Below are 13,294 nucleotides of genomic sequence, written 5' to 3' on the forward strand. Positions count from 1 at the left end.
CTGTAGATGGATTCTTGGCTCATATACATTATAGCATAAATATTTATAGTTTCTATTAGAATACTAAACACAACAGGCAATCTAAACCCATTTTAGGCCTGACGTCGAAATTATTATTATTTTTCCTGAAAAACCTCATGTTTCTATATCAGTGGTTCTCAATATTTCATGTAGGCCTACAGTATGTACAATACAGTATTGTCCTGATTTAACCACATGAGAGTACCTGTCACCTCCATCATGTCCTCCATCTGAAAATATGTTGTTCCAGGACCTCCCCAGAAGCAAAGATTTGAGTTAAAAACGGAAACTCTGAAAGAATATATTATTCAAAGATTTGAGGCACATTTTCACGATTAAAAAAAATAGCAGACCTACAAGTTCATAGCGCGGCACCGAGTGCCGTAGGGTTTGTAGATCTGCTATTTTTCAATGGCTAAAGTATAACATAAGTCTTAAAACACCAAAAGGGGTTCCCGCCCAAAATGGGTTAATATTTATTTAGTAAAAAAAAAAAAAAGGCAAATAGAATTACTTACATATATCGTCCTGTAATCAGTGCATTCATTACACTTGAGCCTTCAAATTCATACTGATTTTATAATATTAACAAAGAAAAAGAAAAGTATGTCAAATGTAACAACACATCAGAAGCATTAATTATCACTGAAGCATGAAAATAAACTTAAAACACTTTTCCGCAAGGTGCATTCAAAATAAGAGCTCTCTGTTGCAAAACGTTAATGAAGGCGCATTAATTAATTTAACTTGAGAATGACCCAAAAAGGTCAATGTTTACAGTGCTGTATATAATTCATATAGGAAGTAAATCTGTGAATATTTTTTTAGTTCATAAATTTTGGAAATTTCTTCAAACTAAAATTTGAATACTGTGAAAGTCAAAGGAGGTTCAAAGACAGACTGGGCTGAAAGTTTACCCAAAGAAATGAAATCCCTATAAGAGGGCACTTTTGGACAAAAATAAATAGCGAAAATAGCTGATCTACAAGCTCACAATGCGTCGCGCTGCGACGCGTTGAGAGCTTGTAGATCATCTATTTTCGGGGCGCAACCCAGCACTCTTTATCTACTGGAGATGAGGCGTGTCTAATACGGCATGGATTTCGAAACTCATTTGTTCCAACGTAGAATGCTACGTTCCAAGTTCAGGAGACTTCGGGAAAAATGCAATTCTCCTGAATGCTGCCTTCCGGAATGGCATGGAAAGGAGAGGCAGGTTTTACTGCGTGGGACACAGGTTTGACTGCGTGGGACAGACACAGGTTTGACTGTGTGGGACAGACACAGGTTTGACTGTGTGGGACACAGGTTTGACTGTGTGGGACACAGGTTTTACTGTGTGGGACAGACACAGGTTTGACTGTGTGGGACACAGGTTTGACTGTGTGGGACAGACACAGGTTTGACTGTGTGGGACACAGGTTTGCCTGTGTGGGACACAGGTTTTACTGTGTGGGACACAGGTTTGACTGCGAAGGACACAGGTTTGACTGTGTGGGACACAGGTTTTACTGTGTGGAACAGACAGGTTTGACTGTGTGGGACACAGGTTTGACTGTGTGGGACAGACACAGGTTTGACTGCGTTGGGACAGACACAGGTTTGACTGCGTTGGGACAGACACAGGTTTGACTGCGTTGGGACAGACACAGGTTTGACTGCGTTGGGACAGACACAGGTTTGACTGCGTGGGACAGACACAGGTTTGACTGCGTTGGGACAGACACAGGTTTGACTGCGTTGGGACAGACACAGGTTTGACTGCGTTGGGACAGACACAGGTTTGACTGCGTGGGACAGACAGGTTTGACTGCGTGGGACAGACAGGTTTGACTGCGTGGGACAGACACAGGTTTGACTTCGTGGGACACAGGTTTGACTGTGTGGGTCTGTGGGAGACAGGTTTGACTGCGTGGGACAGACAGGTTTGACTGCGTGGGACAGACAGGTTTGACTGCGTGGGACAGACACAGGTTTGACTGCGAAGGACACAGGTTTGACTGTGTGGGACAGACAGGTTTGACTGTGTGGGACAGAAAGGTTTGACTGTGTGGGACACAGGTTTTACTGCGTGGGACAGACAGGTTTGACTGCGTGGGACAGACAGGTTTGACTGCGTGGGACAGACACAGGTTTGACTGCGAAGGACACAGGTTTGACTGTGTGGGACAGACAGGTTTTACTGTGTGGGACATACAGGTTTGACTGTGTGGGACACAGGTTTTACTGTGTGGGACAGACAGGTTTGACTGCGTTGGGACACAGGTTTGACTGTGTGGGACAGACAGGTTTTACTGTGTGGGACAGACAGGTTTTACTGTGTGGGACAGACAGGTTTTACTGTGTGGGACAGATAGGTTTTACTGTGTGGGACAGACAGGTTTTACTGTGTGGGACAGACAGGTTTGACTATGTGGGACACAGTTTTTACTGTGTGGGACAGACAGGTTTTACTGTGTGGGACAGACAGGTTTTACTGTGTGGGACAGACAGGTTTTACTGCGTTGGGACACAGGTTTTACTGTGTGGGACAGACAGGTTTTACTGTGTGGGACAGACAGGTTTGACTGCGTTGGGACACAGGTTTTACTGTGTGGGACAGACAGGTTTTACTGTGTGGGACAGACAGATGTTACTGTGTGGGACACAGGTCAAGATGTTACTGCGTTGGGACACAGGTTTTCCTGTGTAGGACACAGGTCCAGATGTTACTGCGTGGGACACAGGTCCAGATGTTACTGCGTGGGACAGACAGGTTTTACTGTGTGGGACACAGGTCCAGATGTTACTGCGTAGGACACAGGTCCAGATGTTACTGCGTGGGACAGACAGGTTTTACTGTGTGGGACACAGGTCCAGATGTTACTGCGTAGGACACAGGTCCAGATGTTACCGCGTGGGACACAGGTTTGACTGTGTAGGACACAGGTCCAGATGTTACTGTGTGGGACAGACAGGTTTGACTGTGTAGGACACAGGTCCAGATGTTACCGTGTGGGACAGACAGGTTTGACTGTGTAGGACACAGGTCCAGATGTTACTGCGTGGGACACAGGTCCAAGTCCAGGTCCAGGTCCAGTGCAGAGGAGGTGTCTGTGTCAAAACAAAGGCAAGCATCTCTGTCTCTCTCTACTATAGACAGGCAGAGTCAGGCCTCATTCACACCTAAAAGACACCTGTCTTGTCCGTGTGTTGTGTCTTGTCCGTGTTTAATGGCCGCCCCCCAGTCTTTTAGGTGTGAATGAGGCCTTAAGGCACTCTTCGATTCAGGGAAGGACGTCAGGACGTCGGTCTCTACTGCGTGGACGTCAGTTTCTCCACCTCTCTGGTGGAGACGAACTTGGGCCGACGCCTCACCTTCCTCTTGGTGTTATGCTTGAGGTTCCGCTGGTACATGTCTGCAACAGAGAGGAGGAGGACGGCGGTGATCTACACGCTCAAAACACGTCGCACTGCGACGCGTTTTGAGCTTGTAGATCAGCTATTTTTTGCTACAACAGCAATATGCAATGTGTGGCCCTCTGGAGTGAGCGTGGAAATATAGTGGCCCTCTGGAGCCCGGCTGTGGGGGGCACCGAGTCAGTAACGATGGAAGTTGGAGATGAATGCCCCGCCCCCACCTGGCGGTTCCACCCATCTGTCTGTGTCCCTTTTATGCCCATATATGGAGATTTCTGTATGTGTCTCTCTGTGTCCCTTTATTCCTATAGACTGACACCACAGTGCGTATTCAGGGCGGAGTCATAACCCCCGGGGGGGAAGTTGTGATTTGCTCTCGTTCACTGCAATGCAATTTGTGGCATTTCCAAAACAATATTGCGCAGAGTAGTACGATTATCAAACGTATGTGCAATGCCATACGTTGAAAGATCTGTTGCCCCGTGGACAAGGCACGTTACCTCCGCAAGTTAGATATTATCGGCATAGATGTCTGTCCGTATGTGATTAAGGACTGGAAAAAGTTGCATTGGCAGCCATAGAAAATTCTTACCCCGGGGCTAAAACCGGATGTGACGTTTCTGGGCGTTCCTGTCTTATGCGGTGTCAGTCTATATACAGTATGGAGTTCTGTGTCAGGCATGCCCAAATATGGAGTGTTGTGACGTCATGTTACCTTGGTAGCTCAGGTAGTATTGGCGGTGGCCTTTGGTCACCGTGATCTCAGCCGTGTTATCGGCCAAAAAAGCCTCCTCCAGGTCGCGGGACGTCGCCGACATCAGACGCTGCTTATCATCCTAATCCAACAACAACACAAATTAAGCATTCTGAAAATGTGGCTGAATTTTAAGAAACTTTTATCCGGTTTTTTTATGCAGTTTATGTAATACAGATTACATGTGATTATTATTAATCCCCAAGCAGTCTCGCGTAGTCAGACAACAATTCCACAATCTCTGAATGCTGTATAGAGTCTGGAACTACAGCCCCCATGAGCTGAGGAACTACAGCCCCCATGAGCTGAGGAACTACAGCCCCCATGAGCTGAGTAAGGAACTACAGCCCCCATGAGCTGAGGAACTACAGCCCCCATGAGCTGAGGAAGGAACTACAGCCCCCATGAGCTGAGTAACTGTCTGGAACTACAGCCCCCATGAGCTGAGGAAGGAAACGTTCCATATAAGCTTAGATGATTTCTATTTATATTAGAATAAATTTGCGCGACTGTAAAGACGAAACGGAAGTGGGGAGGAGGTTCCACTTCCGCTTTATATTTTACTCATGATCAGAGCATCCGTTGCTCCAGACTGTATGACGGAAGCATTTATATTTTACTCATGATCGGAGCTTCCGTTGCTCCAGACTGTATGACGGAAGCATTTATATTTTACTCGTGATCAGAGCTTCCGCTGCTCCAGACTGTATGACGGAAGCATTTATATTTTACTCGTGATCAGAGCTTCCGTTGCTCCAGACTGTATGACGGAAGCATTTATATTTTACTCGTGATCAGAGCTTCCGCTGCTCCAGACTGTATGACGGAAGCATTTATATTTTACTCGTGATCAAGAGCTTCCGTTGCTCCAGACTGTACGAGGGAAGCATTTATATTTTACTCGTGATCAGAACTTCCGTTGCTCCAGACTGTATGACGGAAGCATTTATATTTTACTCATGATCGGAGCTTCCGTTGCTCCAGACTGTATGACGGAAGCATTTATATTTTACTCGTGATCAGAGCTTCCGCTGCTCCAGACTGTATGACGGAAGCATTTATATTTTACTCGTGATCAGAGCTTCCGTTGCTCCAGACTGTATGACGGAAGCATTTATATTTTACTCGTGATCAGAGCTTCCGCTGCTCCAGACTGTATGACGGAAGCATTTATATTTTACTCGTGATCAGAGCTTCCGTTGCTCCAGACTGTATGACGGAAGCATTTATATTTTACTCGTGATCAGAGCTTCCGCTGCTCCAGACTGTATGACGGAAGCATTTATATTTTACTCGTGATCAGAGCTTCCGTTGCTCCAGACTGTATGACGGAAGCATTTATATTTTACTCGTGATCAAGAGCTTCCGTTGCTCCAGACTGTACGACGGAAGCATTTATATTTTACTCGTGATCAGAGCTTCCGTTGCTCCAGACTGTATGACGGAAGCATTTGGAAATTGCAGAGGCAACAGTCTGGTAACGCCAAACTATTCCCCAAGGAGATAAAGATTTTTGGCACATTTTTAAGCAAAGCCTTTAATTGACTGCGATAGCAATTGTGCTCTAACCACATTAGGTTCTATTGTGCTCCATTGAGCGCTGATCATGCATGCAGCCTGAACTGAGACAAGCTGGAGTTGGAAATACATTGTTTTCAATGAGGGCGGCACAAATAATAGCTATTTTAGGCATGTGTGCAACATGACAACTGTTTTAAAGTGTTATACAAGTAACAACTAAAGTCTCTGTCAATGTTTATGTTGTACTATTACTTCAAAACAATCTAATATAAAGGGATTTAAGATCATTAAAGCTGGGCTGTTGCCCTGAATCCAATGCATTTCTGCCTACCTCCGGTCCAGGACTTGTCCCAGTTGGTTGTCCCCAGTCCCGCTCCCTTTCATGACGATGACAGGCCCAGGAAATTAATCCCAATGCATTTTCCTCATAGACATTTAAAAAAATATTTATCTAAAGACCTTTTAAGCGCCGTATGAAGCCAACTCAAGTCGTGACAAATCATGACAAACATATTTTGGACCAAACAAATAATTACAAAGAAGAAAAACAACAACAAAAAAGTGTTGTAACCTGCCGTTGTTTTCTACTTTTTAATTATTTGTTTGGCCCAAAACATTGTGTTTATTGTCATGATTTGTCACGACAAGAGTTGGCTTTGTCCGCGGCGTATAAACGTCTTCAAATAAATACTTTCTGAAAGGTCTATGAGGAAAATGAACGGGGATTTCTTTTCCAGGTCTCTCGAGGGGAGGCGGTACTGCGACGCTCTATAGAAGTCTAGGAGAGCCTCCATTGGACTGAAGCCTCATGAAGTGAACGCAGTTGTCAGCTCTGGAGGCACCCCAATAGAGCGCCGCAGTCCCTCCCCCTTTCAGAAAAACGAGTGGCCCAGGAAATGAAACCCCAATGCATTCTCCCATCGGCACTTCTAATATAATTTATTTAAAGACGGTTACGCCGCGGACAAAGCCAACTCGGATCGTGACAAATCATGACAACGAACACAATGTTTTGGGCCGATCAAATCATTAGAAAGAAGAAAAGAAAGTCAGGAGACAACACTATTTGTTTTGTTTTTCGTCTTATAAATTATTTGATCGGCCCAAAACATTGTGTTCATTGTCATGATTTGTCACGATCCGAGTTGGCTTTGTCCGCGGCGTAACAGTCTTTAAACAAATTATATTAGAAGTGCCGATGGGAGAATGCATGGTGTTTTCATTTCCTGGGCCACTCGTTTTTCTGAAAGGGGGAGGGACTGCGGCGCTCTATCCCTATGGGGATCTTCAGTGCCCTCGTAATACCCTTAATACCCCCTAGTCCTTGGCAGAGGGGTGAAACAAGGTGACCCACCGGCCGGCCGTACTCCACCCAGTTCTCGTGGTCTCCCTTGTAGAACCACAGCCACTCCGTGGTCAGGATGTAGTGGGCGGGCTTCGTCACGGAGGACGCCGTGGAGAGACGGCGGACCGGGACCGCCTCCCGGGTCATGGCCACGAAGTCCACGGGCCGCGCCCCCGGGCTGCGAGATATACCATCAGTCAGTCAGTCAGTGTTATTATAGGCAGCAAATTTAGATCTTTAGTTTTAAGTCATTAAGTCTTCTTGAATCGTTTTCATTTCAGTCACATTTCAGTCACCTGGAATGTTTTAGTGTTTAGTTTCGGTCGACTAAATATCATTAGATTTTAGTAGACTAAATCTGCAGTTGATTTAGTCGACTAAAATGTATTTTGGGTGGGCCTCGATGCCGTCGTAATGACTATTTTTACACTTGCTGAAAATAGCCGATGTACAAGTTTTAGTCATCATAGCGGCGGACATTTTTCGCTTTAGTTTTAGTCGACAAAAACGACACTGAAATCAATCAATTCAAATCAAATCAATCGATTCAGCAACCATTTTAACTGTCATATGCATTGATGAGTACATGTTTGGAGGACTTGACCTGTCACCTGTGTGTTTTTACGTGTCACCTGTGTTTTGAGCTTTGACCTGTGTGTTTTGACCTTTGAGTGTTGTGATCTTTGACCTGTGTGTTGACCTTTGACCTGTGCATGTTGACGTGTCACCTGTGTGTTCTGCGTGGGTCGCAGTAGTTCCTCTCAATCTCCTCCATGCTCCTCAGCTCCCTCCAGCCGTCTCCTTCACAGATCTCCCACTTGTAGGGAAGGTGGAAATGCACACGGACACACTTGTCTAGAAAAGACATGAAACATCACAAGAAGTTTACAATTTAGGCATTTAGCAGACGCTCTTAATCCAGAGAGATTTACATTAAGCAAGAACAAAAAGCATGGCAATACATACATACATATATACATTAAAAAGTAGTTATCATGAAGCATGCGTAAGCTAAGAATGTAACAGTGGAATATCTATATAATTAAACTATACATACTATACTATACATACTGTAAAGTGCTATATGACTACATAATTGAAATATCTTCCAAGGGGAAATCAATTAAATCAATGATCCGTCACTGTACAGTAGAATGTCTCTGCAGACAGAGCCACAGGCTCCAGTCATCCATGCTTAACAGTTGATCCTTTGTCGCCACCAAGTGGAATCAAAGGGGGTTGCAATAGTGGGACTGAGTGGAAATTGGTGCTGATATTGATCATCATTAATTGGGGAACATCGATTATGCTTTGCAGGGGGTGGGTTCGGCAGCACCACAGCCAATCAGAACAGACTATCCAGGTCTCAAAGACTGCCTCCCCATTGGCCAGCCGGGGCGCCTGGCGGAGGGGAAAGGAACCGGTTGGAATAACGTGTTCCTTCCACACGCTACGTTCAAATGAGCATTAGTGCCTGTCGTAGACATACGCCGATATTGGGCCACCTCATTCACATGATTCACTCAGCCAATCACACACTCACTCCATCTTCATACCGGCTACTTTAACCGGAGGTTTGCATTTCTCCTCCTGCTTCCTTCCTTCCTTCCTTCCTTGCTTGCTTGCTGCTGCTGTATCAGCGCGCTGCTGTATACAAACCTGCTGCTCACCCTCCTCCTCCACCCCAGCTACCACCTGTTGTTTTGGATCTACTGTTTAGGTACGGGGGATTCAGAGTCCCTATGGTTTGGTCGGGACTGATGCGCTTGATCTGAGTACCTAAAAAGCAGATCCAATACATCGCCAAACCATAATAAATGTATATATACTGTATATATATCCATCCATTCTTGAGTTGTCCTGACTGAACCAGGGAAACTCCCCCCTGTCAGGTGTAAAGGAGCAACTTGGACACTCAGGCATGAAGGAAGCATGAGTTCAAGTCCGTTGCTGTCCCCATGTTGGCGGAGGGTGTGTAGAGCCCAGGATCACATTAGATAATTGACACACGGGTGAAAAATGGGTTAAAAAAAATCATGGGATAAAAGATTATATATATAATTTAAAAAAAAAAGACTATCCAAATCAGCCATTGGATAAACTACGGTATAGCGTTAAAGAAAATCTCACCCTGGAATCGACAGTTCTTGCGGATGAAATGCAGGCAGATCTCGTTTCTCCCGGGATCGCAGATCCCACTCTGAGAGGAGATCCTGGAGAGGAGTGGGTCAGGCATGTTCTCTAAAAGGTCACAGAGAGAGAGAGAGAGAGAGAGAGAGAGAGACAGACAGAGAGAGAGACAGAGAGAGAGAGATAGAGAGAGAGAATAGTCATAAAGTTTACTTTGGTGTCAGGCTGCACCTCTCCGTGCCAACATGCAGGTCATCATCAGTATCATAGACTGCGTTAACACACCTGACGCGGTGAGGTGGTAAACGTTCTGGTAGATGAACGGCAGGTCGTGGATGATGTCCCCGCTGAGCCCTCTCTCCTCCAGCATGCGCCGCGCCAGCTGGTCGATGATGTGCTGCCGCTTGCACTTGTGTCCGAACAGACAGTCGCCCTGCACGTAGTGCATGCACAGGTGCACCTTGGCACAGTTGTCCTGGAACGTGCAGGCGCCGTACGGTCCCGTGCCCTTGTTGTAGTGCGAACACACCTGTCGTTGGCGAGGAGCACAGGGGTCGAAGGTTAAGGTCATGGACCACCTTGGCAACATGTCCGCATGCTGCCAGCCACACACAATGTCAACATGCTGGTACTGTCAGAGTAGAGTAGAGAGGGTCAGGAGGAGAATCAAAACAACAAAATGATAAAGAAAAACCTTCACACACTTAAAGTGTTCTACTTTACCTCACTGGACACGGACACTTCCATCAGGCCAAACGCACGTCAACAGGGTACGCTTTTTATATTTCTTTTTTTTGTTGTTTTTTTTTGTTTGTTTTCTTTTTTCTTTTGATGTTTTTTTTTCCTTTTTTTTAAAGATACAGGTTCAGGTTCCTCCAGGCTTTTCTTCATCAGCTTTTTCTTCGCCCCGCATCCGGGCTTTACATTTTTCTTTTTTTTCTCCTCCTTTTTGTCTTGAATAATTTCATTGGACTATGACCACGCCTTTTGGTTTACACTTGGACTACTTTAACTAACTACACTATGAACTATTAGTATGTCTTTATTGTTGTTCTCTTTACTGTAGCGAGTGAAACGGCCTCACATTCACATCATCCAATCAGAGAGGACTGTCATTTCACTGAAGCTGCCACTTGTACAACCTTACCTTCCCGTCCACGAATAACACAACGTTATGTCAACTACTCTGTCTCTGTCTGGACTCTTCCCTGTCTGGACTCTTCCCTGTCTGGACTCTTCTCTGTCTCTCTGTCTGTCTGTCTGTCTAGCTCTGTCTGTCCAGCTCTGTCTGTCCAGCTCTGTCCAGACAAGTTGAGAAAGAGCAGAAGTGAAAACGAAGTGAAAAAGACCAGCTATACACTGGCAGATAGAAGCACCGCCGCCCCCTACAGGCAGCTAGAAGCACCGCCGCCTATAGGCAGGAAAACCTGTAACGCACAAAAACGTCCCACATTTAAATCGAGATCACATTTTGGATATAACAAGAAAATTAGTTTCAATGAAATGAATTAATTTGTTCCCGTTGAATACACACTGGATGTCCAGCTTGGGGGGGGGGGGTTATCTGCAAGGGAAGGAGCTGCCAAACAAATGTTTTCGTGATATATATTAACCCATTTTGGGTTAAAGCACTATGTTATACTTTAGCTATTGAAAAATAGCAGATCTACAAGCTCGAGCTTGTAGGTCTGATCTTTTTTAAAAGGTGTGTGTGTGGGTGTGTGTGTGTGTGTGGTGTGTATAGGTGATGGTACCTCGGGCAGCATGCTGTGTGTGTGTGTGTGTGAGGTGGGGGCTCTAGGTGGGGTCACCTCAGGCAGCATGCTGTGTGTGTGTGTGTGTGTGTGTGTGTGTGTGTGTGTGTGTGTGTGTGAGGTGGGGTCACCTCTGGCAGCATGCTGGGGTCATTCTGCAGCAGCAGCAGGAACAGGTCGTCCTCGCTCAGCTCGTGCAACGTGCACTCTCTGAGCAGCGGATAGTTGTGATCTGAACGCACGTCGTGGGAGAACTTACACGGCTTCCTGTGGAGAACAGAGAGTCGCTGCAGAGATTAGCCCATTTAGGCCTGAAAGAAAATGTCTTCTTAATCCTGACAGTTTTCTGAAATACCTACCGTATGTTTCTAGGCCTATATCACTCAATATTTCATGTCAAGGACCCCAAAAATGATCTGTAATTGGCCTCCGACCCCCATCTGAATATTATGTTGTTCCCGGGGACCTCCCCAGAAGCAAAGATTTGAGTTAAAAACGTTTGTTCTGAAAGAATATATATTCCAAAATTGAGGCACATTTTCACGATTTTTCAAAAATAGCAGACCTACTCTTGAGAGCGTAAAATGAAACCAAATGGACCCGAATTTGGTTTCATTTTACGCTCTCAAGAGTTACATATTTATCAGGGTCCATTTGGTTTCATTTTATGCCTCTCAAGATTAAGAATTAAAGATCTATCAGGGTCCATTTGGTTTCATTTTACGCTCTCAAGAGTTAAATATCTATCAACCATTTGGTTACCAACTAGCTGGGGTTGAAAACCACTGATTTATTTACACCATCAAGCTGAATGTTTTTAATACGTTAGTCCTATATTGACAGTTAAAGCTGCTTCATTAACTGAGTGTTAACTCTATGGTTTGTAGCCTCCGATACTGATGCTCAAACACAGGAGCAAGATTTGTGACAAAAGAAGGATAGCCAATGGAAAGCACCAAGTAGACCACATGTAAACGATGGAATACAACCAGCTATCTGCACCAAGTAGACCTACTACTGCACATGTAAACAGAGCTGCTATCTTTAAACACATCTTAAATCTGAGTTTTCTGTATACTATTTAAATAATCCTGAGAAAAATGTTGCCAATGTGACTGTAAAAAAGAGCTGCTATATTTGTTTCAAAAGATGTATACCCTGTTATAACATGTTTATAACGACGCAATGTGACATATAGCTTTGTTTAAATGCTGTACCCTCCAACTGTATATATACTTTATGTTTACAAAATACTGTACCCACTCCATCTGTAGGCCTATATACTTTATGTTTACAAAATACTGTACCCCCTCCCTCCATCTGTATATACTTTATGTTTACAAAATACTGTACCCCCTCCATCTGTATATACTTTATGTTTACAAAATACTGTACCCCCTCCATCTGTATATACTTTATGTTTACAAAATACTGTACCCCCTCCATCTGTATATACTTTATGTTTACAAAATACTGTACCCCCTCCATCTGTATATACTTTCCCCATTTTCCACAGTTTTTATTGTATTGTGACACTTGCTTTGGCAATGTAAACGTTTGTTTTCTCATGCCAAATAAAGGTCCTTTGAATTGAATTGAATTGAATTGATACTGATAGTCAACAGCCCAAACCAAACAACAACAACAACAACTCGCCTTCCTTTCCCATATCTGCAGTTCCCATAGACGAAGTATTTGCAGAGGTGCAGGTTCTGGCAGTCGGTGCAGTCCTGTTTGGAGTAGCTCCTGCACAGCCTCAGGGAGGTCTTGGCCACTATGGTGGTCCTCGGACCGGTACCGGTACCGGTGGTCCCCCAGACCTCATCCTCCTCCTCATCCTCCTCCTCCCGGGTCCTCAGCACCAAGAACCGGGGACACTTCTTCACTATGTAGCAGAAGAACTCGTCCTCGGTGATGTCGAAGCGCTGGAAGACCCTCCTGTGCAGCTGCACCAGAGACATGGAGCCTCTGGTGCTGCACAGGACGCTGGTGGCGAAGTGGATGATCCTGGCGTAGCTGGAGGACATCTTTATTATCTATGTTCTTCTTACTGTCTGTAGTAGCTGGACATCTTTATTTATCTATCTTACTGTCTGTCTATTCTAGCATAGCTGCTGGACATCTTTATGTTCTACTGTCTGTGATGGATCCACACAGCGGAAGTGGGTCGTTCCATTGTTTATGTACGCCAGTGTTTTTCATTGGGTGTTTTTTGGGCAAATCTAAGCCAGCAAATATAAGACGTCCGGTGGACGATCTCTTCAAAATAAGAGACGATTCATTTGCACATTAAAACTATAAATTAAGCATTTAACTTTAACGTAACAACCTTTTAGGGCAATATAGTCTAGTTTAGTATGAGCCATTTTT

At 44.8% G+C, this 13,294-nt stretch overlaps 1 protein-coding gene across 2 annotated transcripts; it reads right to left on the bottom strand.

The window, feature by feature from the left end:
• Window positions 1-1,227: 1,227 nt before the first annotated feature.
• Window positions 1,228-13,101, bottom strand: parp12b (poly (ADP-ribose) polymerase family, member 12b). Of its 2 annotated transcripts, none has more exons than XM_080757719.1 (8): window positions 12,581-13,101; window positions 11,056-11,191; window positions 9,456-9,699; window positions 9,171-9,281; window positions 7,769-7,895; window positions 7,050-7,218; window positions 4,136-4,256; window positions 1,228-3,419 (listed from the first exon to the last, which is right to left on the bottom strand). In XM_080757719.1, exons 1-8 carry the CDS (start codon window positions 12,949-12,951, stop codon window positions 3,316-3,318), a joined length of 1,383 nt encoding a protein of 460 aa, XP_080613845.1. In that variant the 5' UTR covers window positions 12,952-13,101; the 3' UTR covers window positions 1,228-3,315. The 2 variants fall into 2 exon arrangements, with proteins under 2 accessions (XP_080613845.1, XP_080613846.1); XM_080757720.1 differs by having other exon boundaries at window positions 11,056-11,187; window positions 12,577-13,101.
• Between the last annotated feature and the right edge of the window lie 193 nt (window positions 13,102-13,294).

This window comes from Protomyctophum bolini (genome assembly GCF_963924005.1).
Source record: "Protomyctophum bolini genome assembly, chromosome: 23".
NCBI classification, from domain to species: Eukaryota; Metazoa; Chordata; class Actinopteri; order Myctophiformes; family Myctophidae; genus Protomyctophum; species Protomyctophum bolini.